The 25,918-nt window shown below is 38.4% G+C and overlaps 1 protein-coding gene across 6 annotated transcripts in view; it reads left to right on the forward strand.

Moving 5' to 3' along the window:
- LOC115433711 (sodium- and chloride-dependent GABA transporter 2-like) overlaps positions 1-23,767 on the forward strand; it is a 46,795-nt gene extending 23,028 nt beyond the window's left edge. For all 6 annotated transcript variants that reach the window (XM_030155191.1, XM_030155199.1, XM_030155206.1 and 3 more), the window contains 13 exons: positions 742-876; positions 5,354-5,494; positions 7,407-7,497; positions 7,570-7,702; positions 11,331-11,465; positions 13,438-13,541; positions 13,963-14,087; positions 15,676-15,788; positions 16,984-17,121; positions 17,217-17,319; positions 19,606-19,706; positions 21,451-21,621; positions 22,376-23,767. In XM_030155191.1, coding sequence (XP_030011051.1) covers positions 742-876; positions 5,354-5,494; positions 7,407-7,497; positions 7,570-7,702; positions 11,331-11,465; positions 13,438-13,541; positions 13,963-14,087; positions 15,676-15,788; positions 16,984-17,121; positions 17,217-17,319; positions 19,606-19,706; positions 21,451-21,621; positions 22,376-22,531 — 1,646 coding nt within the window. In that variant the 3' untranslated portion in view covers positions 22,532-23,767. The remainder of the gene's footprint in view (positions 1-741; positions 877-5,353; positions 5,495-7,406; positions 7,498-7,569; positions 7,703-11,330; positions 11,466-13,437; positions 13,542-13,962; positions 14,088-15,675; positions 15,789-16,983; positions 17,122-17,216; positions 17,320-19,605; positions 19,707-21,450; positions 21,622-22,375) is intronic.
- Positions 23,768-25,918: the final 2,151 nt, after the last annotated feature.

Below are 25,918 nucleotides of genomic sequence, written 5' to 3' on the forward strand. Positions count from 1 at the left end.
AGAAAAACCACCTCTTGCCAGCGAAAAAACTTTTAATCAAAAAACGAGACTTTTGGCGAAATTGTCGTTTTTACATTAAGTGAATTTTTATGCGTAAGTTATATTCATGCAGTTTAAGGGTCAATGGAAAAGCGACTAATGACAGTTTTGTTAAAAAAAAAACTAAGACATACACCTGCAGTGACTGAAATCAGACAATAACATTTTAGATAAGTGATCCAGAACAACACAGTGTCCAAAATAGCAGGAGTAGCCTGTATTGTTGAGTATTAAATTAAACTTCACTTCAGCCTCACCTTCGGAGACTCAGCTTGTAATTGACTCTTAGCTTTTATTTTAGGCATTATATCATATTTCCTGTACTTATATTGGTTTTGGGCTGCTACGCCTGTCTGCTCTTTCTCCTTCAGTGGACTCACAGCCCCACATTACAGAGCATTGAATACAGCTTTTTTCATCAGCTTTATCTTACTTTTGCATATCTGGCAAACTTTGAACATATTTATTTCTGCTTTTCACAGACTTTAAGTGTAGAAGTATAGTTGTTGAAGCTCTATGTCTACACACAGTAAAATGTTTAGACTGGGATTGAGCTGTTGATTTCAGATTACATTTAAAGAAGGTAGGAGTTTTTTTTTGTTTGTTTGTTTGTTTGTTTTTTTTGTTTTTTTTTGTTTTTTTTTTTGAGATAAGGGATTAATGAATATGATGAATGAAGGATAGCTCGTTGTGTGTGTCCAGGTGTGTTCTTTGTACCTTACCTGTTGTTCCTGGTGCTGTGCGGCATCCCCCTGTTCCTCCTGGAGACCTCGCTGGGACAGTACACCAGCCTGGGAGGGGTCAGTGCCTGGAGGACCATATGCCCGTTATTTGGAGGTATGTATTACAAATAGCTTGGTAAAATGAAAAGACAGCTGGTTTTACTATTTGAAGGGTCTTTTTGAGTAAAAGGAATTTGTTTCTATGACATTTCCCCCAAAGTCTAAGTAAAAATACTGTCATTTAGAGCATTTACTTACAGAAAATGACAATACAACAAAAATGCAGTATTTTCTGATGATTTTCCGACCTTGAATAATGCAAATAATTGTTTTCATTCATTTCCAAACAGTGGAATACTAATGCTTTCAGATATCCATGTCTGGTTGTATAGTCAGTCACTGTCTTCATATGTCTTGCTTTTTTGGCTTTGTTTACCAGCTTGTAAACATGTATTTTCCTGCGGATCATATTTTCACTGGGGAATATAGTGGAAATTACACTATACAATGTACATTTTGCACAGTATTTTAATATTTGCCTCAGAAGCACTGCAGTAATAATCAGGGTTCCTGCTGGATCTTAAAAAGTTTTAAAAATCTTGAATTTACAAATCTGCATTTAATACCTTAAAAAAGTCTTTAAAAGTTATTAAATTTGATTTAGTAGGTCTTAAGTGATGTTACCATAAACTTGTTTGCTGTATTATGTTTGAATGTGTCTGTGAAATGTCCAAACTGCAACAAAAGTAATGTTAGTTGACTCAGTTCCAACCTGATAATTTATTTTGAAATTAGGAACCAATTATCGCAAACTTTGCAGCCCCTGATGGAAATCAAGGCGTTAGAATAAATAAATACATTTTCCTAAATTCTAGGAGACACAAATTTTCAGCTGTGAAATGGGCAATAAATTCTATTCTAAGTTGTCTTAAAAAGTCTTAAATTTTATCTTAGCCTGTAGGAACCCTGCTAATTCACTTGAGTATCCAATATATGTAAAATAAAGTAGTCTGTGTCATAAACCATAATTCATATTCTTTCCCCTTAGTCTCCTCTCCACCGGCTTTTCTCATTCATACTCCAATTTAACAGACTTTAATCACCTTAATCTCTAATACTTTCTGCTGGTCTTTGTTCATACCAACTGATGATATCACTCCTGAAGTTGTATAACCAGTGACAGATCAGACATTTGGCACACCCTGCCAGCTTCAGGTATGCACAGGGTATTTTAAAATGGCTTTGTGTTCAAAACAATCCAAGGGAGAGGCAGAAGGCAACTTTCCTGCCAATAAAAACACACAATTCAGGTGAAAGATTATGTTTTCATTGTATCCTGCTACAGTGTATTTGGCAGAAATGGAGAAACAGGGTGTGTAAAAAAAAAAAAAAAAAACAGGGTGTATAATATTCTGGTGGGGATAAAGGTGACACATGTCGTTGAATGTATTGTCAGATCCTGTTCATTACACAAACAACATTTAACAGTTTAGAAGATTTATTCAGCCAAGTACAAATGTGCAAAAATAGTTAAGAAATAAATAATTAAGTAATGAAAATAATAAAATTCTAGTCACTGTCCATGACTAGAATTGCAAATTAAGTCGAAATTGATATAAGATGGAGATGACTAGGTATAAAAGTTATATTAGATTATGCACGGCACAGTATGGATGCCTCTGATTGGCTTTTCCACCAATAGAAATAGGGTGATATGTTTTCTTTCTTGAAAGCAGGAAGTGTAATTCACTTAGAAGTCCGTTTTTACCGTCTCTACCTGCACCGAACACACACCAAACAGAATGAAACTATCACCGAAAAATAATGTTTTTATTGTCTCATAACTTTGGTTTTCCATGTGCTTTCAACACGATTGACTTTACAGTATTAGTTTGACATCTGCACTTTCCACATAAATTGAAACAGAGCTTCAGCGAGGCTCCGTCTTGCTCCACATCATCTTAAATCATGCATGTCACCAGGACGCGCCGACGCGTCCAGGGACCCTCTAGAGTTAATTGATGATTTGCTTCACTTTTTCGAAAAATAGATGGATTTAGCCAAAATTAGGCCGTGACAAGGTAAGAGAACAATATTTTCATAATTGGCATGGCTTTGAGCAAGCCCTGAACCGTTTTTTTGGCCGTGCTTTTCGAAAATTAACCAAATCACAGGTGCATGGCTCGCTGTCTAATACACTGTCCTGCTATCCAACCAATGCAAAGCCTGCGTTATGTTGGTTGTCTCTCATACATAACTTATATCTATGAAATATATCTATAAGAAAACCGTATTCTACACATATTTAATAAGAAAAAGTCATTCATGTTTGTTTCTTTTGGTTGTCCATGCATTTCTCCCAGATGTGTTTGTTTATAGGTGCAGCACAGTGAGTAATGTGTAAATGTGTAATGTGTAAATGTTATCAATACTTGTCATTCAGTTCTTTGTAACAGGCACAGTTGGTGTGTTGACTGACTGAGCCCATATGAAACTCAGGGCTGAGTATTGAACTTCAGTACTGACTACTCAGACCAAATGATTTGGAAAAATGCCCTGTCCCTATTTTTTGTCTCCAAAGTTTTATTTATTGATTTTTTATATTGTAACAATCATAATTGTAGAATTGATTGTACATAATATATAACAACATAGTTATGTAACCCCACTCTAACAGAATCCCAACCCTGATGCACCTCATACTCCAACCAAAATATATAAACCCACACCTCCAAAATAAATCCTAAAATAAAATAATTAATTAATTTAAAATCAATAGATAATAAAGTATGTGTCCTTAGTTAGAATGAGAAGTTGTTTGTGTCCATGTTTTCAATATCTGATAGGACAGGCTTGCGTAGAATTTGGCTGCATTGCCTCTTGTGGTACATCTTATTTTCTCTAATGCTAGATGTTTCATAAGGTCTTTAATCCAGACATTGCCTATCTGCCAATTTTTGATATAAGATCATAGTATCATAATGTCAGATTTCACAAAAACAGGTACTTTTTTATTGATATTGTATAGCAGGTAATTTCAAGTTGTGATAAAAGACTTATGAACCAGCTGAAATGGGTCTGTTTTGGGATTTTTTTTTCATGAAGTATGTTGTAAAACTTGTAAGACTCGCACAGTAATATGTAATGTAGTTCATTTTTCATCTAACTGTATACCAATCTGTCTTTCTCTGTTATCAATTTTTTTCTGATGTCAAAGTGGAAAAAACATGGAATATTTTTCCACCAAACTTGTTGCAATTCATCCATAATATGTTGAAGTTGTGCCATTTTGTCTGTTGTCTCTAAGTCTTGTCTGTTTGCATAATTTGGTTTTGTGTTAGTTAAGATTTTGGTGTATGTTTTTGACTGATTTATGGTGACATTTCTAAAACATTTGAAGCTAAAAGGGCCACTTTTCAAGTTAATGCATAAAATTGATACTGAACTAACAACGATTAGATGCATCTACTATTACATCAGTATCAGTTTACAGCTATCCCAGTTGCAACTATTTTTAACTAAAAACAGGATTTGCAAGTTAACAGCAACCTTCATCTTCGTCCTTTGTCCAGCAAATTCTGTTCATTCTTTTGTCCAAATTTTAAGGTTTTAAATCAGGATTTTTCTGAGGTATCGTGTTGCGAGTCTCAAACTGGTAGACTTTGTTTAGAACTATCTGAATGTCTGCAAAACATTGAAAAAGCTGAGTAGTGCTTGCTAATCATGCTCTTTCCCCTGTATACTAAAGTAAAACCAACAAACAACAAGTATCTTCTGAGGCACCAAACAGATGAATACTCTCTGTCAGCTATAGCCTTGACTCTGGTTAGGCTCAGAGAGGCTACAGAACATGAAATGTGCCAGTAAAACTTATTTTAGTCACAGTCAAAGCTCTTGTAAAACAGGCACTGACCTTTCCATGTGCAGGTGCAGCCAAGGCGGGGACCGTGCTAGCTGGACCACCTGGGAAACACACTGTAAACAGAGCAAGTGTGTGTGTTTGGAGCTCCAGTAAACCTTCATTTAAGCTTTTGGAGCTATGACAAATAAACGATAATTGTGCGAGTGTATGTGTACATGTGTGTGGCTGATGACTCTCAGTCCATATGGTCGACAGAAACACACACAGCACAAGGTTGGACTTTTAGAGGAGCACATGCAGTACTTCCTCAGGCCTCTCTGTGCAGACACTAGCTATACATGAAGAAACTTGAACAAAGCGATGCTTCTGTTGGAATTCTTCTCTGTCTTGCACATATATAGGCTGTCACTGGTGTCAGAATAAGGCCTGAATTTCATTAGTGAAAACCACAAACAGCTATTTGTCTGGGCAAACAGCCTTGGCTCTCTAACCCACTTAAACCTCATAAGAGCATCATTCAGTTTAACGAAGATATACTCGATGTGGGCTGCAAGTTGAGTACTGGGATAAATAGATACTTTTATCAGAAACTCAAGTGGCTTGGAGATGACGATAGAATATATGCGTGTGGGAGCTTGATGTTTATGTAACAATATGTGTGTTTTATGGCTTTCATCAGATGATGTTGTGTTAACCTTCACACTGTTTATCTTCGTGTATGTCTGTCCAGGTCTGGGATATGCAAGTCAGGTGATGATCCTGCACGGCTGTGTGTACTACATCGTCATCCTGGCCTGGGCTGTCTTCTACCTGACCTACAGCTTCCAGGAGGTGCTGCCATGGTCGCATTGTAACAACACCTGGAACACCAGTCAGTAAATAACCTCCACCTCTGCTCCTAAAGCACCTAGACTCAGTTTTAATCAGTGTTGTACAAGTTACTTCCAAACTGTAATGCATTATAGATTACTTGTTACTGTTATTTAACCCATAAAGGCCCAATGTTACTTTTGTGTCAGTTCCCAAATGAATTTTTCTCTCTATTTAACCTTTCGCAAGTGATTTATCATCATTTATTATAATATTATCCTCTGTGTTTTGTATTTTTTCAGTCAAAATCAGGTATTTTTCTATATTTAATGTGCTGATCATGTAGATGTTCATTAAAGCTCAGATTATAGTTGAGGGTTATTATTACAAAAACAGAAAACTGAAGGAAAAGTGACATTTTCAGTAAAATATATCATTAACTAAACATAAACCCAATGTCTCCATCCACTGTCATTGATCCAACTCCATGGGTTTTACTGGTGAATCAATGTTGTAGAAGATGATGGTGTTTCCACGGTAACTACGGAGCCTCTGAACATCCAAATGGGTCATATCTGATGACCATGAAAAGATGAAAAACTGTATTTTATGTGAATTATTCACATGTATTGATAGGATTAACGGATCAACAGATATTAATCATTTAAGATCAGTTGGTGGTTTTGGTCGCCGGTGGCTGTTTGGGTCTTTATGGGTTAAAAGTAATTCCTTCCCTTACAATATTACTGTCTCAGAATTGTAATGCATTACATAATTCCTGTATTAGGCTGCCTACACAGTCAATGCCTGTGACGCAAGCGACACATTTCTCTTCATATAAACACACTGATCGCAAGCGATGCGTAAAATGCCATAGGGGGTAACTCTGAGTCAGGTACAGTCCGAGTGTCAAACCAGGTGATATTCAGATCAAAATGGCGACTGAAGAAGAGTGTATTCTGATGTTTGTTGCATCAGACATTTTACGGGTAGGAATACCATGGTAACTCGCCCAATTCACGGGAGAACAATCACATACACAGCCATCGGTAAAGTTCAACTGGAACTCACTGAGCCCGTGTAAGTTTTTATTTGTGGACATCCGATTTGACCCTTCAGTATAAGAGCACACAGAACACATAGAAGTTTGTAATACAGAACAATGTTAATTTTGAATTGGCGGCGCAAAAAAACATGCCAAATATACACGGGTGTATGTCCAGTCTCTGAACTGCAGCAGAGACGGAATCAGGACAGGACAGGGAATTCCAATCTCTTCTAGACGGGGAGAGGTATTTCTAATATCCCCCGACCCAAAGTCAAATAATAGCCCACCCACCCAATACAAACAATAGGAAAGCCTTGGGATTCATAAATTTGTGCTCCGAAGTACATGTGGACAGATAAATCAGTAAGTTATGCTATGGTCTACGATGTTTGAATCCCAGCAGGAACGCTTGCATTTTTTTTTAACATTTTACATGATCAAATAGAGAGCACAGCACAGAGGATGCTGGTAGATAAATCTGCAGTGGATAAAGAATTCGAACTAGTCCTACAAACATTAGCTTACCTTGTCATTACTGATCACAGGGATCATGCTAACTAGCTTCTGTAAAGCAGGTTTAGGGTTGGTAATGAGCGTACGTCCACGTGGACAATGGACTGTCTTCTGCCGTCTTCATCCATTGGCTGAACACCAACAGGAAATAGAACTTTACAGATTTTGATTCCTTAAGGTCTCACGGTCTTGCTGTTTTTGTTTTTTGTTTTTTTTTTCATTTGAGCAATTTAATTATGGATGAAAAGCGCTATTGAACATGTACTGAGTAAAATAATACTGAAAATTTATTAGTAATGCCTTAAACTACTGTGTTACAGCAAAAAGTCATCTGTTACTGTAAGGCATTACTTTTGTAATGTGTTTCTCCCAACACGGTTTTTAATACACTATCATGTGTGTGTTCCTGCAGATTCTTGTTTCCTGTTTGATCACCACAACCAGACAGCTACTGGGAGTAACCTCCCTGAGAACGCCACTTCACCCGTTATGGAGTTTTGGGAGTGAGTGTGGCTTCTTGGTTTTCTTTCTTTGTTATTCAGTAAGATGATCCATAACCGTTGCTTGTATTTTAGGCGGGAGGTGCTCCACCTGTCCAACACTCTAGATGAGCTGGGTCCGATCAACTGGAAACTGGCTCTGTGTCTGGCCAGCGTCTGGCTCGTCTGTTACTTCTGTGTTTGGAAGGGAGTCAAGTCAACTGGAAAGGTGGGTCGAAAACATGAACGCGTCCCCAAAATCTGAAAAAGTAGGGCCAAGTATGGAGAAAGCACATTAAAACAGAAAGGTATTATTTCTAAATATACTATGTCTTGTTATTCATCACCGACAGTATTTGTAGTTTTATCTGATCTGTTTTATTTGATATGTAAATATGCATCCATTCCTCCCATCATGGGCTTAGATTTAGTTAGAACATTGGACATATTCAATCAGGGTTCTGCATATTTTAAGCATCACAAACTTAATTTTTTGCATTCCGGTGATGTTTTTGCCTTTTCTTCATCAGTTAATGATGTAGATGTCTTTAAACACCCAAAAATCTGACAACAGTTAACTTTCACTCATTCTGTATTACTAATGTTTACCCGCTTCTTTGTCCTTTGTTTGGGAAATGTGTCAGGCAGTCTGATCATATGATGACCTTTTGAGGCAGAATCTCAATCAGGGATCTGAATCATAGTTTTCTCACCTCACCAAGTTCTCTTGTTGTGTTCTCTGGATTTCAGAGGCTCAGGCTGTGTGTGATTTTTCCTATTATCTGACAAGAATATCATAATTTTGGACCAACATTATTATTGACAGCATCTAAAAGAACTAAACAGTAATCAACATTTTCTCGTACATACCTTTGCAGTTTCCATGAACAACATGATATCATGAAATCGTGTAAATATACACGGCACTTTTAATTGGCGTGTTATCTGTACGCATTATTTGCTTTTTGTGTGTATGTTCACGCCACGTCAAATACCACACACTGAGGGTTAGGATTAGGGTTACGGTTAGGGTTTTGCGAACCTTAACATAAATTGACATGCAATCAAATGGCGTTGAATAACACATGAAAGGTCGCAAATGCGTACATATATGCACGCCAAATGCCATATGAACAGGCGTGACATACAACACGATTTCATGAGATCAGTCTCCCATGAATTACCTAGATTCACAGCTGATGGACTTATGGTGTGTTCCAGGCCAATTTTTGAGACTTCACGACTTTTCACGACTTCAAATCACGACTCACGACTTTGTAATGTTCCAGGCAAGTCTTGCCAAAATGCCTGAGCGTAGGGAATTGTGATAGCTAGATGTCAACAAACCAGCATGGCGGACCGTACGGGGCTTATTTTCGTTTACAATCATTTCTATCACCAGAGGTGCTTCTTCCCTGCTTATTTGATGGAAACAGAGGAGGAAAAACGGCGCGTAAGGCAAGAGAAGCTGTTATACCTTTTATGTTACTTTATTTGTATATTTGGATACGTATTTGGCATTAATTTATTCTTGTCCTAACGCTAGAGTAACTGCTGATTATGCATAACATTTACAGATAAATAACGTTAGACCAATACCTTGTTTTAATAAACAATTTGGCATAAACACCACATCCATGGGGGCCACCATTGTTGTTTAACGGGCTACATGGCGTCGGAACTGGGAGTACATCAATCTAGTATGAGTTCATGGGTGGGAAGTCACAGGTTTGACTGCCATTCCAGTGCATTTTCACTGGTGGAAGGTTGGAAAAACACGAGTTATGGGTGGCCTGGAACGCAGCACTAATGTCATTCATCATCATTATGTCTTCCACTACAGTGAATCAACACTTAACACAAACTGTGCAAATTAACACAGGCACAATACAATGACTGAAAAAATCAACTAGCTCAGTGAATTGTGTTATGGACATTAATGCTACAAACCTTTACACCCATTGTTAAATACCAGAATTACAATGCCATTTATAATGTCATGTAAAACCAATGCTAGCATAGTGGAAAAGTTCTAACAGCAGTATTACTTATTTTTTTAAGGAAATTATGTCAAAAGTAAATCACATGACAATCCTGAGCTCACCTAGTGTTACATGGAAGTAACAGTAGACGTTTAATTGGTTTCATTTTATTCATTTATAAACCCACTGATTTTAACAGCTCATGCAGTTTATGTTTGACAAAGATGTCTTCTTGTGTTTAACCCATACAGACCCAGTGCTGCTTTTGTGGTGGTTCCCAAATGAATTTTTCTCTATATTTCCGTTCATTATGGAGCTTCTGAACGTCCAATGGGTCATATCTGATGATCATGAAAAGATGACAAACTGCATTTTACACCAATTATTTACATGTATTGATAGGATTAATGGATCAACAGATATTAAAATTTACATCAGTAGATGGTTTTGGTCATCAGTGAATGTTTGGGTGTTTATGGGTAAAAATTTTCTGTACACTGATCTCAAGATAGATCTGTGTTTTTGGATGACTACAGGAATATTAAAGCTAAATTTCAGTTACACTCAACCTACTGTACATTCAGAGTGTAACTGATTAAAACATCAATTCAACCTGTGAGTGGAAGTAATTACATTTGTAATGTAATGCTCAGTGGTCTTACGAGCTCATTATTCATATTTATATTACCCAGACCCCTTTGTGTTTTATTGTGGGGGGAGGGGGGGATACACATTGTAAATATTGAAAGGGATGTATCCCTGCTCCCTGCCATTCATGAAAAACACTGAAAAATACTGGTATTGGGGCAGTTTAGGGCTAGGAATGGTGTAAAAATAGAAATAATGATGTGATTTGAAACACATCATCAAGCCTCACATACACACAAAGGTCATTGCCTAATATCAGCACATGTTTACAATCATGATTTGCTACAAAAAAAAAAAAATAGGCAGCATCTGGGATCAGTCATCAGAAGGTTTAAAAACCATGGTCCTCAAAGAAAGACTGGAACAGATTTGGATAATTCACACTCTGTGGTGCAGAACATAATTAAAAGATTGAAGGAATCTGGAGCATTCTGGCCGATAAGGGTTCAAGCCTACACCTTTGTTTCTATAAGTGATATCACCACATGGATTTGGATTACTTTGGCAAATTATTGTGAATTTCTACAAGATATAGTTACATCTACCAGTGCCAGTCCAAACCTCAGTGTGCAAAAAGGAAGCCTTATGTTAACAGTGTCTGTAAGCACCCGCGATTTCCCTAATAACAACAAATAAAATGAAATTCACCAGACAAAACATTGAATATCTTGACAATCTGAGATGAAAAACTATTTAGAAATAACTGTTTTATGTATTTTTTTTTCCCATACGGTCTGATTTGGGTTAGCACCTGCTTCCCTCTCTGTCGAGTTAATCCATTGTTTTGTGGTTTTCACATCTATCCAGTAGTAAGGAGGACGATTCATGTGGCAGTAGAGTCTATAATTATATATTTAACGGACACTCTTTTATGCTTCGTTTCCTCTCATGTTGAAAGAACCATTAATTCCCTGTATCCCTGAGCAGTGACTTGCAGGTTTTATGTTGACACAAACTGTTTTTTGACACAACAAAACCCTGAGGGATGGCGCATTAGCGGCAGGAAAACAAAACATGCATCGTTTAGTGTCCTATGGAATAACAGCTGGTGACGCTGCACATTCTCACTTGTTTTTTTGTGTCCCTCTCAACCATCAGTCAACACGTCTCCTAATGAGAGTTTTGCCTTTTTAGTATTTGCTGGACGTCGCAGTCTTGTCCTTCCTGTTTTCTCTGCCTCTGTGCCATCCTGACCACATCCTCTTGCATGCTGTGTGTACATTGTAGGTGGTGTACCTGACAGCCACCTTTCCGTATGTCATGCTGTTTGTGCTGCTGGTGCGCGGTGCCACCCTGCCAGGAGCGACCCAGGGCATCATCTACTACCTCAAACCCAACCACACCAGACTGGCAGACCCACAGGTACAAAAACACAGGCACAAACACGCACTTTGGATGCCTTTAGACTATGCAGCATTAAAACAGAAACTCTTCCAGTCCGGTATTTCAGGTGGTAAAGCAGCTCCTTTGAATCTGGAACCCATGCTGTCAGGTAAGTAGACATGCTAAAAGTACAGTAGGAAGGGCTGGTTAGGAGGTGTGGACGAAAAAGTGAGTGAGAATAGTTGTTACTAAAAAAAAAACAAAAAAAAACAAAAACAGACCTAATATTAATCCTACTGCTGGAGAACAAGTTGGATACTGAAGGTTGAAGTCAAGATCGTGACTTTGATAATATTCCCTTATTTTATGTATTTTTTCTGTTATTGTCATCAGGCACAGACATTTAAAGACATATTTGTACATTGTATACATATGAAAGGACTGTGTAGTAATATGTCATAGCCTCCACTACAGTCTGTATTGTGTGAATTTTACTGCAGTGTTTGTGAAATGAGATGTTTTATATCCGACATACAGATTTATAGCGTATGTACATGAAGGGGTGAATTTGTAGTCTCTTATTTTGCATAATTTGCAGTGTTTTGTGCATACGCCTGGGTAAAGAAATGATCAGGTACCCAAAGGTTAATAATATGCAAATTAATTTGCTATACAGGAAATAGCTGGTTAAGAGATTAACAGATGAAGAAAATGTACTTCTTTATTTATTGATTTTTACAGTAATTTTAAATACATGCTTGTATGTTGTGTACACAGTCAAGGTTTATGTACACTTAATAATATTTTGCCAGGAAACTCACTGTTTCCTGTATGATAGACAGCCACCAAAACACTGTAAGATGTGAATTTTGCCTAAGTGTCCTCTATTTTCTTCTGTAAGTTCAGATGGGTGACAAATTAAAGGAAAACCCTAACATAAAGTATCTTATAGCTGAATAACTATTTATCTCTTTATCTTGGTGTTGATTCTACCGGTCTGTGATGTCCACTGGAGAAATCAAAATCATTCCTCCAAAAGACATTGATCAAACATGTCCCTTGGCCTTTAGATGTGACTGTGAAGACTATGATTAGTGTAATAAACTCATACTTATCACACAGTTCAGTGCATCCTCGTACCTTAAAGGAGTGATATTTTGCTTTATTTAAAATGGAATTATGCATTATGTGGTCTACATAAACAGTAAATGCTCTGCTTGGGTCTGAATTCTTCATTAATTCAACTCCACAGGTCCATCTTCAACCCTGTTTCTGAGTAATGACACCAAAAAGGTCATTTTGAGCGCTGGCCCTTTAAATGCACATGAGCCACTTCAAAACCCCACCCCCTCCAGGTTGATGACCGTGCTGCTCTTTCCCGTTCAACCAACAACTGAACATTTTAGACAATCAGCTCAAAGTTTGGACGTATTTTCAGTTTTTACTCCAACCGCTGCTGCTGACAAACAGTTATGGCATATTCGGAGAAATGTTTGTCGGATGTCTTGACCTTATATGTGCAAATGTCGTGACGTAACTAGTTATAGACGTAACAAATTAAGCAGGAATTGAAACGGGCTATAGAAATCCACTGGATTTTCACCCAAATGAATATAAAGATAGTTTTGCAGCACCTGGAGGGTTTAAATTCAAACTTTTTGAGCTATTATGGTCCCCAAATACACAAATAAATGCACCAAAGACTAATAAAAGTGGATTTAGCAAAATATGACCAATTATGACCACTTCCAGCAATGATTTTCCTTAAATTTGTCACTCACCTGTAGGTCTTGAGTGAGTCTTTTCTTTTTGAAGACTATATCACTTTATACTTAAGTGGAGTGACAGTATTAGCATGTTTTGTATATTAACTTTTCAGTGTCCAATGTACCTAAAAGCCAGAGATTTAATATACTGTAGGATTATACACACAATACATGCAGCTGAGTCCATGTCTTTCTTTTCCTTTCCTTCCCTCTATCTGTCTCTCTTTGTCTTTCGCTCTTTTCAGGTATGGATGGATGCAGGTACCCAGATCTTTTTCTCTTATGGAATCTGTTTGGGGAGTCTCACAGCCCTGGGCAGTTACAACAAATACAACAATGACTGCTATAAGTGAGACTCTTTGGAGACACACAAAATAATAAAAGCAGTTGCAGCCCCTTACACTCCACTTCAGTCAAACCATATTCACTGAAATGTTAGATATAAGCTCCCACTGGTCAGATGACTTGCAGGAGGAATGGCAGGAATGGACAGAGAAAACACAGTGATACAGCCACACCTTAAAGAAAAGCCCTCGTTGCCATGTTTCCCACACTCTAGGACTCCCACTCTCACACACACAGAAAGGACCAGGCACTTAACACTTGGCTTGTATGCACAGAAACAGGCCACGGCTCCACCGTACAAGGCCAGAATCCAACTGCAAAACCACACTATGTTCTGTTCAACATTGTGTGTCCACTTTTCTTCAAATGTATTTCTTCATGCTGTTTTTCCGTTTGTTAATTGCGGTGTGTTTTTGTCCTCCCAGGGATTCTTTCCTGTTGTGCCTTCTGAACAGTAGCACCAGTTTTCTGGCTGGGTTTGCTATCTTTTCTGTGCTGGGCTTCATGGCTGAGGAGCAGGGAGTGGACATCAGTACCGTGGCCCAGTCAGGTAACACACAGGGTTATAGGGTTGGCAACAATACCCAACAAGGCTGTGCTACATGACCATATATGGACATGATTTGGGTTCGAATAGTCTGACATCGACCAGAAAACCGTACTTTGGAAATTATGCTGCAGACTGGTAGCAACAACAAGCTCGAATGCCAATAAACTCCTACGCAAGAGTCATGTCAGAAAGTACAGAGAGAGTCAGTTTAGAGCTCAAACTCACACTCAGTCACGTTCATATGGGACCGGTAATACCTGAGGAGCTCATGTGGATAAGCAAAGTTATTTGCTTACACAAATTCACTGACGTTATCCCCCGATCTGTTGTCAAAGCTTACCAGTAATAAGCTACCACATAATATCCTGTGAGTCTGTTGGTGAGACACGCTGCCAAAAGTGTCTTCGCTCTTGGGATGGATTTGAGTTTTCCCTTTCTGTGAGTGGGTCTTTATGCCATGCAAATACACGACTCTCCTTGGATTTGCACTTAAAACGCTGTCAAGAACAGTGATTTTCGATTGCCAGGATCCACCCCTATAGTACTAGAGAAGAAAAGCAAAAAGAAAAAAGGTACAAATCTCAAGGATGCTGATATCACATGATCTATAACAACACAATGCAAAAATCCAAAGCAAATTATGACCAGAATAACAAACAAAACTAAGAAAGACATTTATGTAATTATACAGAAGACATACTTAATAGAAATTGTACTTACTTAATCCCACACCTTTTCAATCATTTAATGTTTCGTTCTCCTGACATTACCACTATCACGTGGATCTCAGCAATAATCTCTGATTTGAATCCTGTGTAAATCTTCCACCATAAAATACCTCCCTTATTTCAGCAAACTTACATGTCCTTGTGATAATATTAGTCCTGCGTTAACCAAAGTCTCTGTGATTGATGGGATTTGCATCATTTTTGTCCTTCTATTCCACATTTATTTATCTTATTTCCTGGTTGAGGAGTCTTGAGGCTGCACTTTTGATGAGAAGTTAAAGTGTTTTAAGTGTTTTGGGTGGAATTTCAATGAGGCTTGTGTCACAAAATAACGTGGATATTCACTGAAAGGAAGAACTTAAATTCAGAAAGAGCCTAATCTCAAAAGGATGAAATGATGACAAACAATGCACACTAACAAACATTTGTCTATCTCCCAGCTGTTATAAATGTGTAAGAAACTAAATCAGAAGAGGGGAACATTATCACTAAGTCTGAGTAGAAAGCAGACTTCAATGGGGAGTAATTTCTCAGTCATGTGGTCATGTAGACAGACAACCTCTGCAAACAACTACATATTATCTGAGGCCCAATGGAAATGCAAGTTAGTTTTCTTTTTTATGAAAGTAGAGTCGAAAGCTATTTGAGTCTACAATTCTAAATGGAGAAAAATAGCCAAATGTGTTTGTGAAATATATTAAAAGAGGCCTTTTCATGTGGTTATTAACTATTACTACATTGAATTTACCCAAATGTGTCATTATCTGGATCTGAAATGACCAATACTGAGATTTGAGATTACTGTCATATCACACAAACTGCCACATGATATTTTTTTTTCACGATGTTTGTTCCCTCAGGTCCAGGCCTTGCTTTTATCGCATACCCCAGAGCCGTAGCCATGATGCCTCTGCCACAACTCTGGGCCGTGTGCTTCTTCCTCATGATCATCATGTTGGGGCTGGACACACAGGTATATACAAACACACACACACAAACACAGGGTTCTTACAGGTGCTTGAAATCCTTGAAAATGCTTGAATTTTAATGATGTGTTTTCGAGGTCTGAAAAGTGCTTGAATTTTAGTTTAAGTTCTTGCAATTATAAAACTCTGTGATGTGATTGATTGATTGATTGATTTTTTTATATTAACTCTGGCATGTTAGATGCCAAGCCAAAGCTACTTACAGAGAGGTGATACATTTTAAAAAAATAAAACTTTATGCCAAAAAAGAAAATTAACGGATGCTCTCGGGTTGATTCCAGGTACATTTTTATCTTAATCTTTGCCAAGTGGCTTCCTTTATTTTTTTTTTCCGATAGAATTTTGTTCTCCTTAAATTTTTTTGAATGTCTTTATTTTTTAACTTTTTGTTATTATGAAACATAATTTTAGTTGTTTATAGCATAATACAATGTACATCACTGATAAAAAGTACACATAAAAGTTTTGTTTTTTCATCTGCTCGAAACAAACAAATGAACAAAAAAAAGAATAAAAAATGTAAAAAATGTAATCATGAGTATATGTATTCCTGTAGAAATGTGTTTTACCCCAGTGATAAAGTGCTGTGCTGGAAGAATTTGAAAATGACCCTTAAAAGTGCTTGAAAAAGTGCTTGAATTTGACTTTGAAAAATGTGTACGAACCCTGTAAACACCAACTGACTGTAATAAATGACATTTACATGGATTGGTGTATTGGGTATCATGTACAATGCACGTAAGCACATTTCAGCAACATTGAGTCGCGGAAAAAAATCATTAGACCACCCTTGTTTTCTTCAATTTCTTGTTCATTTTAATGCCTGGTACAACTAAAGGTACATTTGTTTGGACAAATATAATGATAACAACAAAAATACCTCATAGGAGTTTAATTTCAGAGCTGATATCTATCCATTTTCATGGTTTTCTTGATAATAACCAAAATCACTTCAGTTCTTACATCAATAGCTATGGCATTGTACTGACAAAAACAGTGCTTTTAGGCATTCCATGTTTTCTTCTCTGTCTGTTTTAGTCACATGATACACACAGGAGTTAGTGCTTGATTGCATAACCATTGTTTTGACTTTCGATGGTCTAATAATTTTTTCCGTGATTGTACTTGGATGGATTGTCGTCACAGATGACTCCCTGACCCTTTCTTCCCTCTCGTCCTCAGTTTGTGAGTCTTGAAGCCCTGATGACGTCAGTAACTGACCTGTACCCTCATCTGATCAGGCGAGGCCACCGCAGAGAGCTGCTGCTAATGTTTGTCTGCATCGTCTGCTTCCTGGTTGGACTGGTCATGGTCACGCCGGTAAGTCACGCTCAAAGTGGATGGTGAGTCTGTGTTTGGGATACGGAGTAACAGTGTTGTCCTTCGTTTGTGTGTGCTCTGTCCTGGTGTTGCAGGGCGGCCTCTATGTGTTCCAGATCTATGACCACTTCTCCTGCAGTGGAGCCAGTCTGCTGCTCCTCTCCATCTTCCAGTCTCTGGCCATCGGCTGGTTCTATGGTTCGCATCTCAAGTCATTTCCTCTCCCACTCTTCTTTGCCCTTTTACTTCATCTCCTCTCTTTTTATATACTTTTCTTTCTTCTTTTTCCTCTCATCTCATGTACTACTCTCCTGTCTTCACTTTCATACATGTTTCATACTTGCAATTGATAAATAAATAACAGTGCTGCCCAAATCACACATACAAAATGATACCACTTGAAATAGAAGAAAGAAAAAATAACTACAAAGAACAATTACACAATAACTCGGGAAAATACCACAAGAAGTAGATAAAGTGCAGAGATCAGTTGCTGTTCAGTTCATTGTGAGTTCATGTTTGTCATCTGTAGTCTTGGATGTACCACAGAAGGATCTGCTTTTAATCTACAGTGTTTCTCCTAAGATCAAAAAAATATATCTCACAACCATATCTTTTTGGCGACCCTATCACATATACAGTAGTTTACTGTAGTATTCAATCAGCAGAGATAATATGTTGAGGAAGTTCTTTGAGATAGGTTGTGCCTTGCCAGCTCTGTAACTGTCCATTAGTAGGTGTTTTTGTGTTATTTTAGTATGTAGCACATTCTTTTGTACTGGTTTAACACCTCAAACATAACACTCAATGGATGCTTTACAGTTTCCACCTCTACTAATATTCCCAAATATGTTTCTAGACTAGAGAGCAAATCTCAATTTACAGTTGCAGAAAAAATTATTAGACCATCAAAAGTCATCAAAAACATTGGTTATGCAATCAAGTACTAACTCCTGTGTGTATCATGTGACTAAAATAGACAGAAAAGAAAACATGGAATGCCTGAAAGCACTGTTTACATATTGATATAAGAACTTAAGTGATTTTGGTTATTATCAACAAAACCATTGAAAATGGATAGATGTCAGCTGTGAAATTAAACTCTTATGAGCTATTTTTGTTGCCATCATTATATTTGTCCAAACAAATGTACCTTTAGTTGTACCTGGTATTAAATGGAACAAGAAATTGAAGAAAACAAAGGTGGTCTAATAATTTTTTCCGAGACTGTAGTTTATAGTGATCCTTTAGCCTCTGCCTTAAAAGCTTCCCACTGATCTTTTAGAGGCACTGCCCTCCTCTAGTGAATCCCTTATTCATCACTGTTGCAGTTGAAAGCCTTTGTATAACCACTGCTTACATGTGGCACTTGGAGCAGCTCCTGAAGTGTGATAGACACACACAGTGAAGCGGCTCCTTTCACATTCTTCTCAGAGTCAGTCGACAATATATTAACATGGCTGCCGCTACCCACTGTTGTGAGGAGACTGGCTGCTCGCCAGGCCCCTGTCTGTCTCCCTCTGGCCCTTAAATCAGCCCCGGGCCCCGTCGCCTCCAGGTCTCAGTCTGACAGCCCTAGGGAACCCCTATCCCAGCCAGACCTGGGGCCCTACAGCATTCACAAAAACCTTGTTTGTTTTAGTGTGAGATGGGTGGAATGTCCTGTATAGAGCACGACAGAACCAGAACACAACAACTGTTAAAGGGGTAGTAAGACCCAGAAAAATGTGGATGTAATGTCTCATTAAAGGTGATAATCAAGTTAGGTTGGAGTGTGTGCACGCATGGACACAGAGGAAGTTTATATGACTGTCAGCTGTAGGTGAGTGGAGGAGAAGACTGGGTAGTGCATCAGGCAGGACCCCGCTGCACCTTTCCCCTTTTTTACGACTATGGAGTTTGACAGTTTGTTAAGAACTTAACACACACCAACACTCTTCAGGTGCTGGTTATGTACATTTTACGTTATGAAAAACAGGGACACCCAGTGTTAGCACAGCCTTGACAAAACTTTTATCACAAATTTGAGATACAGAAGAGGGTGGAGCTTAATCTGCCTCCAAGATGGGTTTAGTCATCGCATTATTCCACTTAGACACAGGAATGAACCGATGAGAATTTGGTTACTAGGGGTGAACCAAGAATTGTTTTGGTCTGATTTAATGGTCTAATAATTTTTTCCGCGACTGTATATAAACCAATCAGTGTTTATATAGACATATAATGTAATATGTATAGTAGACTTATGCATAGTCTTGTCACTATGTATTAAAAACAATGAAATGTCAAGTTAAAGCAGTGTTCCTGCTAGAAGCTCTGACATTTCTCTAGTCATTTCCTCTTTAGTGGTGGGGACAGAAAACAGACTTTTCTAACTGAAGTTGGTCATCTCCACCAAAAGCAACAAGCCAAACCAAAGCAAGATGCCAAACCAAACTGAACCACAGCCACTCTGGTGAGGTAGTTTTTTTTTTTCCCCCACAGGAGCGGAGCGTTTCAGTGCCAACATCAGGGATATGACTGGCTACAACCCCCTGTCTGTCTTCAGGCTGTGTTGGAAATACCTGACCCCAGCTGTGTGCACTGTGAGTGACCCCACCCCACTGACCTGCTTTCACACAAATTAGTGTCTGCACATTATGAAATAGCGCACATATAAATAAATAAATACGTGTTTGGGATTTCATACAAACTCCTGCTTCAGCGTCTCAGTCAACATACCTCCCATTACGCACATTTTCTGTTTAAAGTCTTATTTTGTACCAGTCAGTAATAGTTAATATTAGAATATCCTCACGGCCAACACCATATTTTCCATATTTGAACATAATCTGAAACAGAAGTGATTCTTCTTGGTTTGGTTGAATCTATAAAAATATCTGAAGACAAAACATTTTCAAGTAAAACAGGACTTGCAGTTAATTGAGGTTTTTATTTTTTAAGTGCAATGCATCACATAGCCTGGGGATTACCTGCTGTTGGATAAGGATGTTAGGTTATAGATATATAGGACATAACAAGATGAAAACAACTTAGAAGATGATAAAATAAAATAAGATATTCCTTTATTAGTCCCACAAGGGGAAATTCCAGATATAATAAGATGAAAACAATGTAAACTACAGATGAAAATTATTCAACTTTTTTTTTAACTTAACTTTTTATTTAGAACTACTTATTTATTCTCTTGTTTTACACTTATTTCATTCACTGCACTACCGCACCAGTATTTTATAACTTATTTTATCTCAGGTGTTTTTAATTATGTGTGTTTTTATTACTGACCCTGCATCGTCATTTCCTTCTGCAGTGTATCTCTGATGTAATTTGCCTGAATAACAATAAAAGTGATCTGAATGTGAATCTGATAAAAACAAGTGGTTCCAGGCACAACAAACCCCACCCCTCGCACATATTATAGCTTATTTTGACATCGATCCAGCTGATGTTGTCATGTCTATGTGTGTGCTGATGTCAGTATATCAGTTGCCTCTATATATGTGCCAAGTTTGAAGTAAACTGAAACAAAATTGATGTTTTTAGATACATTTTGTAATGGGAGAAAAAAAAAGAGGTAAAAAAAATTCATAAAAAATTTGAACTTTGACCTACTTTTCCCAAAATGTAATCACATCTGTTCTGGGTCACTGGCAATGTATAAACCCAATTTAGTGTGAATTCAACCAATAGTTTTGCTGTTACAGACATTTTAAAACAAACATGCCACAAGCTGTCATTTACTGCAGAAACTGTTCAAGTGTAACAGACCAACCTTTTCATGTTTATTTGTGGGTTTAATTCACTGTGAAGCTCAAAAGCTGACAGGCAACTTTTAAGGTGGAATGTTTTCATGTTTTCTTGCGTATTACTCAATATATGAGTTGACATTGTGACTCAGTCGGAATTAAACGTCACCATGAGACTTAAACTATGCTTTTGCACGACACATACTGACTGGATCTTCAAATGCTTAAAACCTGTTGATGAATGTGATTTGACTTGTGTGGCAGTGTGTTAGTGCTGCACTGGAGCAAAAGTACACTTACATTGCACTCCTAATGTGTGTACCTCACCTCACTGGGCTCTGACTGTCTCTTCTGCAAGTATTTAGATTGACACTGCTAAAAGAATGCAGCCATATGCATCACCAGGTCTGAACAGGGACTCCTCGTACTGCAGTGGCTCTATGTGTATTTAAAAGTGTTAAGATATAGACACAAAAAGCTTCAAACCACAACAGATTATCTGTAAAACATGACTACTGATCGACTCCAGAGTCTGTAGATTGCAGTTGTTGCACTAAGTGACCCTGATGTCGTCTTCCTTCAGGCTACCTTTGTGTTTTCCCTGGTGCGTTGGTCCCCATTGAGCCTGGGGAAAGGCCTGGTGGCTCCAGCCTGGGCCACCACTCTGGGATGGATCCTCACCCTTTCTTCCGTGTTGCTGCTCCCTATTTGGGCCATCTATGCCTTTGTCACCACCCCAGGAACCCTGACACAGGTTACAATAGCCTTCTGTTTGATTGTATTAGCCCATGTACCTCTAAAAGTTAGTTTATCATTAAAGGGGTCATATTTTGCTAAACTCACTTTTATTAGTCTTTGGTTCATTTGTTTGTGTATTTGGACCCGAACAGTTCAAAAAGTTTGAAGTTGAACCCTCAAGGTGCTACAAAGCTATCTTTATATTAATTCTGGCAACAATCGAGTGGACTTCTACAACCTGTTTTAATTCCCTCTTAATTTGTTACATGTAATAACTAGTTGCGTCATGACATTTGTACATCTAAGGTCAAGACTTCCAACGAACATTTCTCCTAGTACGACAAAATTGTTTGTCAGCAGCAGCGGTTGTAGTAAAAACTGAAAGTATGTCCAAACTTTGAGCCGATTGCTTAAAATGTTTAGTTGTTGGTTTTATTAATGAGCACAAGTGGCTGAACAGGCACAGTCAACAAACTTGAAGGGGCGTGGTGTGAAGTGTCTCATTTACATTTAAAGGGCCAGCGCTCAAAATGACCTTTCTGGTGTCAATACTCAGAAATAGCATTAAAGATGGACCTGTGGAGTTGAATTTATGAAGAATTCAGACCCAAGCATAACATTTACAGTTTATGTAGACCACAGGGAAATGTTTTGAAATGCACGATTCCATTTAAAAAAAAGCAAAATATCACTCCTTTAAGATGTAGAAAAAAGTTGCTGAATTACAGATTTGTTCATATGTTAATGACTCTGATTCTTTGACCCTGCAGCGTTTCCAGCGTCTGTGTAGTCCCACCATAGACTCAAAAATGCCCTTCCACTGCCCCCACACCAACAACGCTACTGTGGCCTACAGCTCTCCACTGCCTCTGAATGAGAAGTCAAAAGAATCCAACGGCGACATCCAGGATAATATAATAATATGATCACTGACAACTAAACATCAGATGGTGTTCAGCCAGTCAGGTGTGGCAACACAGGGAACAACTCTTCTTAAACAACAGACACTCCTCATTCGCAGCCTTCCCCTACTCCATTTCTCCATGTTGTCATTTTTATTTCTTGGTGAAACCTTTGTATAAGTGGACCATAAGCACAGCAATAACAGCGTGATCATTATGTGGCCTAACTTTTTACTCTCTGTGAGAGATCACTGCTTGCATTAGCATCTCTGTTTAGCTTTGACTCGTTTGGGTGCAAATATCATCTGAAATGACTCTATGAGTCAGACATGTTTTATACATTGATTTGACTTTTTGTACTTTAGCTTCATCATCTGTGATCGCCATATCATGGAGTTATAATGGTTTATAACAGGCTTTGTGTCAAGAAAAAGTAATGCTAATGCAAGATTGCAGTAGGAGTGTAATGATTCTGCAGATCCAGTTCAGTTCAATACCTGATTTTTATAGCTGTTTTTCAGTTCATAAATCATTAACACAAAACAGATACAGAAACTGCCACTCCAGACCACAGACATCTCGCAGATTAGGTCTTGATTCCAGAATCATTACACAACAACTATCCAGTACTCAAGGTTATCTTTAAGCCACTGACAATGCAGTAATGTCTTCTTATTTTGACTAAGCAGTGAATTTTATTTGTGTTTGTTTTGTTTGTTGTGTTGTTTACTGTCTTGTATGCACAAATTCTTGTAAAATGCATTTTTATGCGCTGTACCTAAGGCAACTATCATGTCATGCTGACATGCAATCATCACATCTATTCCATTTCCACTCTACTGCTGCTGTTGTGTATAAAAAATATTATTTAATGTAAGTTTGAGTTTCAGTAAAGAATGGGGATTTTTAGGTTTTCTGAGAGGGATTTAGTGGAACTTTTTCTGGGGGGAAAAACGGGTGTAAATCTCTTTCAAGTCTTGATAGCACATTTTCAGTCTGAACAGTTGTGATTTATTTGAACAGGTTTGGAGATCAGTAAACGAAGGTTGTTTATGCAGAAATAAAAGTGCACTGTGGGGTTTTACATGAACATTAATGTAACAGATTTCTGATGTACTCAAGCCATGTGGCGTCTTCTCGGAGACTCTATGCACTTCGCTGTTCTGTCATCTCGGTTTACAGATGTACCTCATTGTGTAAATGAGCGTCCTTTCTATGTTTTTTTCTTTTCTAAATGATTATATATAAGTTTATACCTTACACTGTTTGTTGACTGTGTTTTCTTACGTTAGAAGCTGTGTGTGTTTGTGTCACTCAGACAGCGTATACCTGTGACCGAGGTTAGATGATGCCCAGGAGACATTGCTACCTCCTTTGGCGCCATGGTAACAGATTCTGTGAGCACACCTGGTTTCTATGAAAAGAGATGAAGGAAAGAGGAAGAGAGTTGGTAGAGTGCCCACACACACACACTATACGTACACACACACACACACACACTGTCAGCTGTTGAGCCATCACAAGAACAAGCACCGTGATTGCTGTTCCCTTCATCGTCATGGGAATTACTGGTTTAACATCTATGAAGGCTGAAGGAGGGAGAAGGATGGAGAGAACACTTACATGAGGAGGAGGAGGAGGGAGGGATGCAGCGCTGGGGGAATTCTGACACCACCACTTAGAGAGCCTGCTGGTTATGTAAAAGGCTTGGCTTGTCAATTAACCGTATTGGATTCCCTCCCCTCCTAGCCGCCGTAGGAAGTAGGCTGGTTCCGCACACACGTGGCTCGGCACACGGGCGCACACACACACGCATACAAGTTGTTGTGGCGACGGCCGATAAGCGTATGCAGCACGCTCTGCACGTGTGCACGCTTCCAGTGTTATTGTGTGTAAAATACATGTGCATTAGGTGTAAAACGGCAGGAAGTGTGGCGCGTGTGTTTGTGTGTGTGTGTGAGGATAAAACGGGGGCGGCGGTTTATGTCCATATGGTTGCTTTTGGCATACATCTCTGTTTCAGATGATAGGGATTAAAAATGATCCAATGGGCTGAGTGTGTGAGTCAAAGATGAGAGAGGAAGAGGGAGGGAGGGGAGAACACTGTGGGGATGTGAGCCAAAGCATGCATGTGTGTGTAGCACTAAAAAACACTGAAATACTATGGAAAGTTGCCTAATTTTTGCCTCCGGCTCTGTGCCACTATGATGCAGCTGCAGCCCTTCTCACCACATCGAATAAATATCCCTCTGTGTGCATTAATGGGAAATAAACTAGTCAGATTTATGGTTATAGTGCATATTAAAGATGCACACACACTCAGCTCCACGCAGAAAAACCCAAAGGCCGGGCTGATATCACACCACCCTGACCAAACTTCCTCTCTCACACACAGCTCGGGTTTGCTCTGTCTTTACAGGCGTCTTTTACTGCAGATAATACACTTGACAGTTGGGTGTAAAGGAGAAGCAGCCAGGGGGGTGTTGGGAGACGAGACTCGAGGACAGAGAGAAAAAAGAGACGCTATGGGGGGGGGGGGGGGTTGTTGCATAACAGCAGAGTGATTGGAACATTTGAAGTTTATTTTAATACCATCTTTAAGTTTAGGAGCTTGTGTGGAGAGAAACTGAAGGTCCAAGTTCCCATGATGCAATCATCCATCTATAAAGACACCAAAAGGAGAGGTGCGTAATTGTTTATTATTGTATATATATATTTTTTTGCCTTTAATCCATCACAACCAGACGAAATACTTCAACTGGATTTTTACACTTTCTGGACATTAAATCGACTCTTTTTCTACCAGAGCTGTCACACTGTGGATGATTTCAGATGGCAATTTATTATCATACAAATAACTGCAGTTATCAGTGTTATTGTTTGTTTCTTTTAAACTTAATACCACCACTGTTGAATATATCCAATAATAGTTTATTTCTGTACTGATACCGTATGAAGAAGACAACGCCTTTATTGGAGTAGAAATTTGGACCACACAAACATGACCGAAATGTATGCAGTTCTGTACTGACGTGTTCAACCAAGACACAGAATCCAAATAAACCTGCACTACGGCCAAAAAAGGCCATAATACAGATATGATATAACTCACTTACATAACAAAGCCCATTACTGAAATACTAGAATAAGGCACAAAGTCAAAATAACCCACCACAGTGTGAGGTCTGCATTGAATTCATAGCAGGTGAAGAATTGGGACACAATATGATGATGAATGACAGTTAAACAACAGAGGAAACTATGGAGATAATGATAAACTACAGTATATTATGTCTGATGTGTGTGTTATGTAATAACTGTGGCAGGCCTAAAACCACTATTTACCTGTGACTTGACAACTTGTTATAGTTTATTTGTCATGAGTCTGCTCAGGTAGATTTTTCTTAGATG

This window comes from Sphaeramia orbicularis, chromosome 2, assembly GCF_902148855.1.
Source record: "Sphaeramia orbicularis chromosome 2, fSphaOr1.1, whole genome shotgun sequence".
Taxonomy (NCBI): Eukaryota; Metazoa; Chordata; class Actinopteri; order Kurtiformes; family Apogonidae; genus Sphaeramia; species Sphaeramia orbicularis.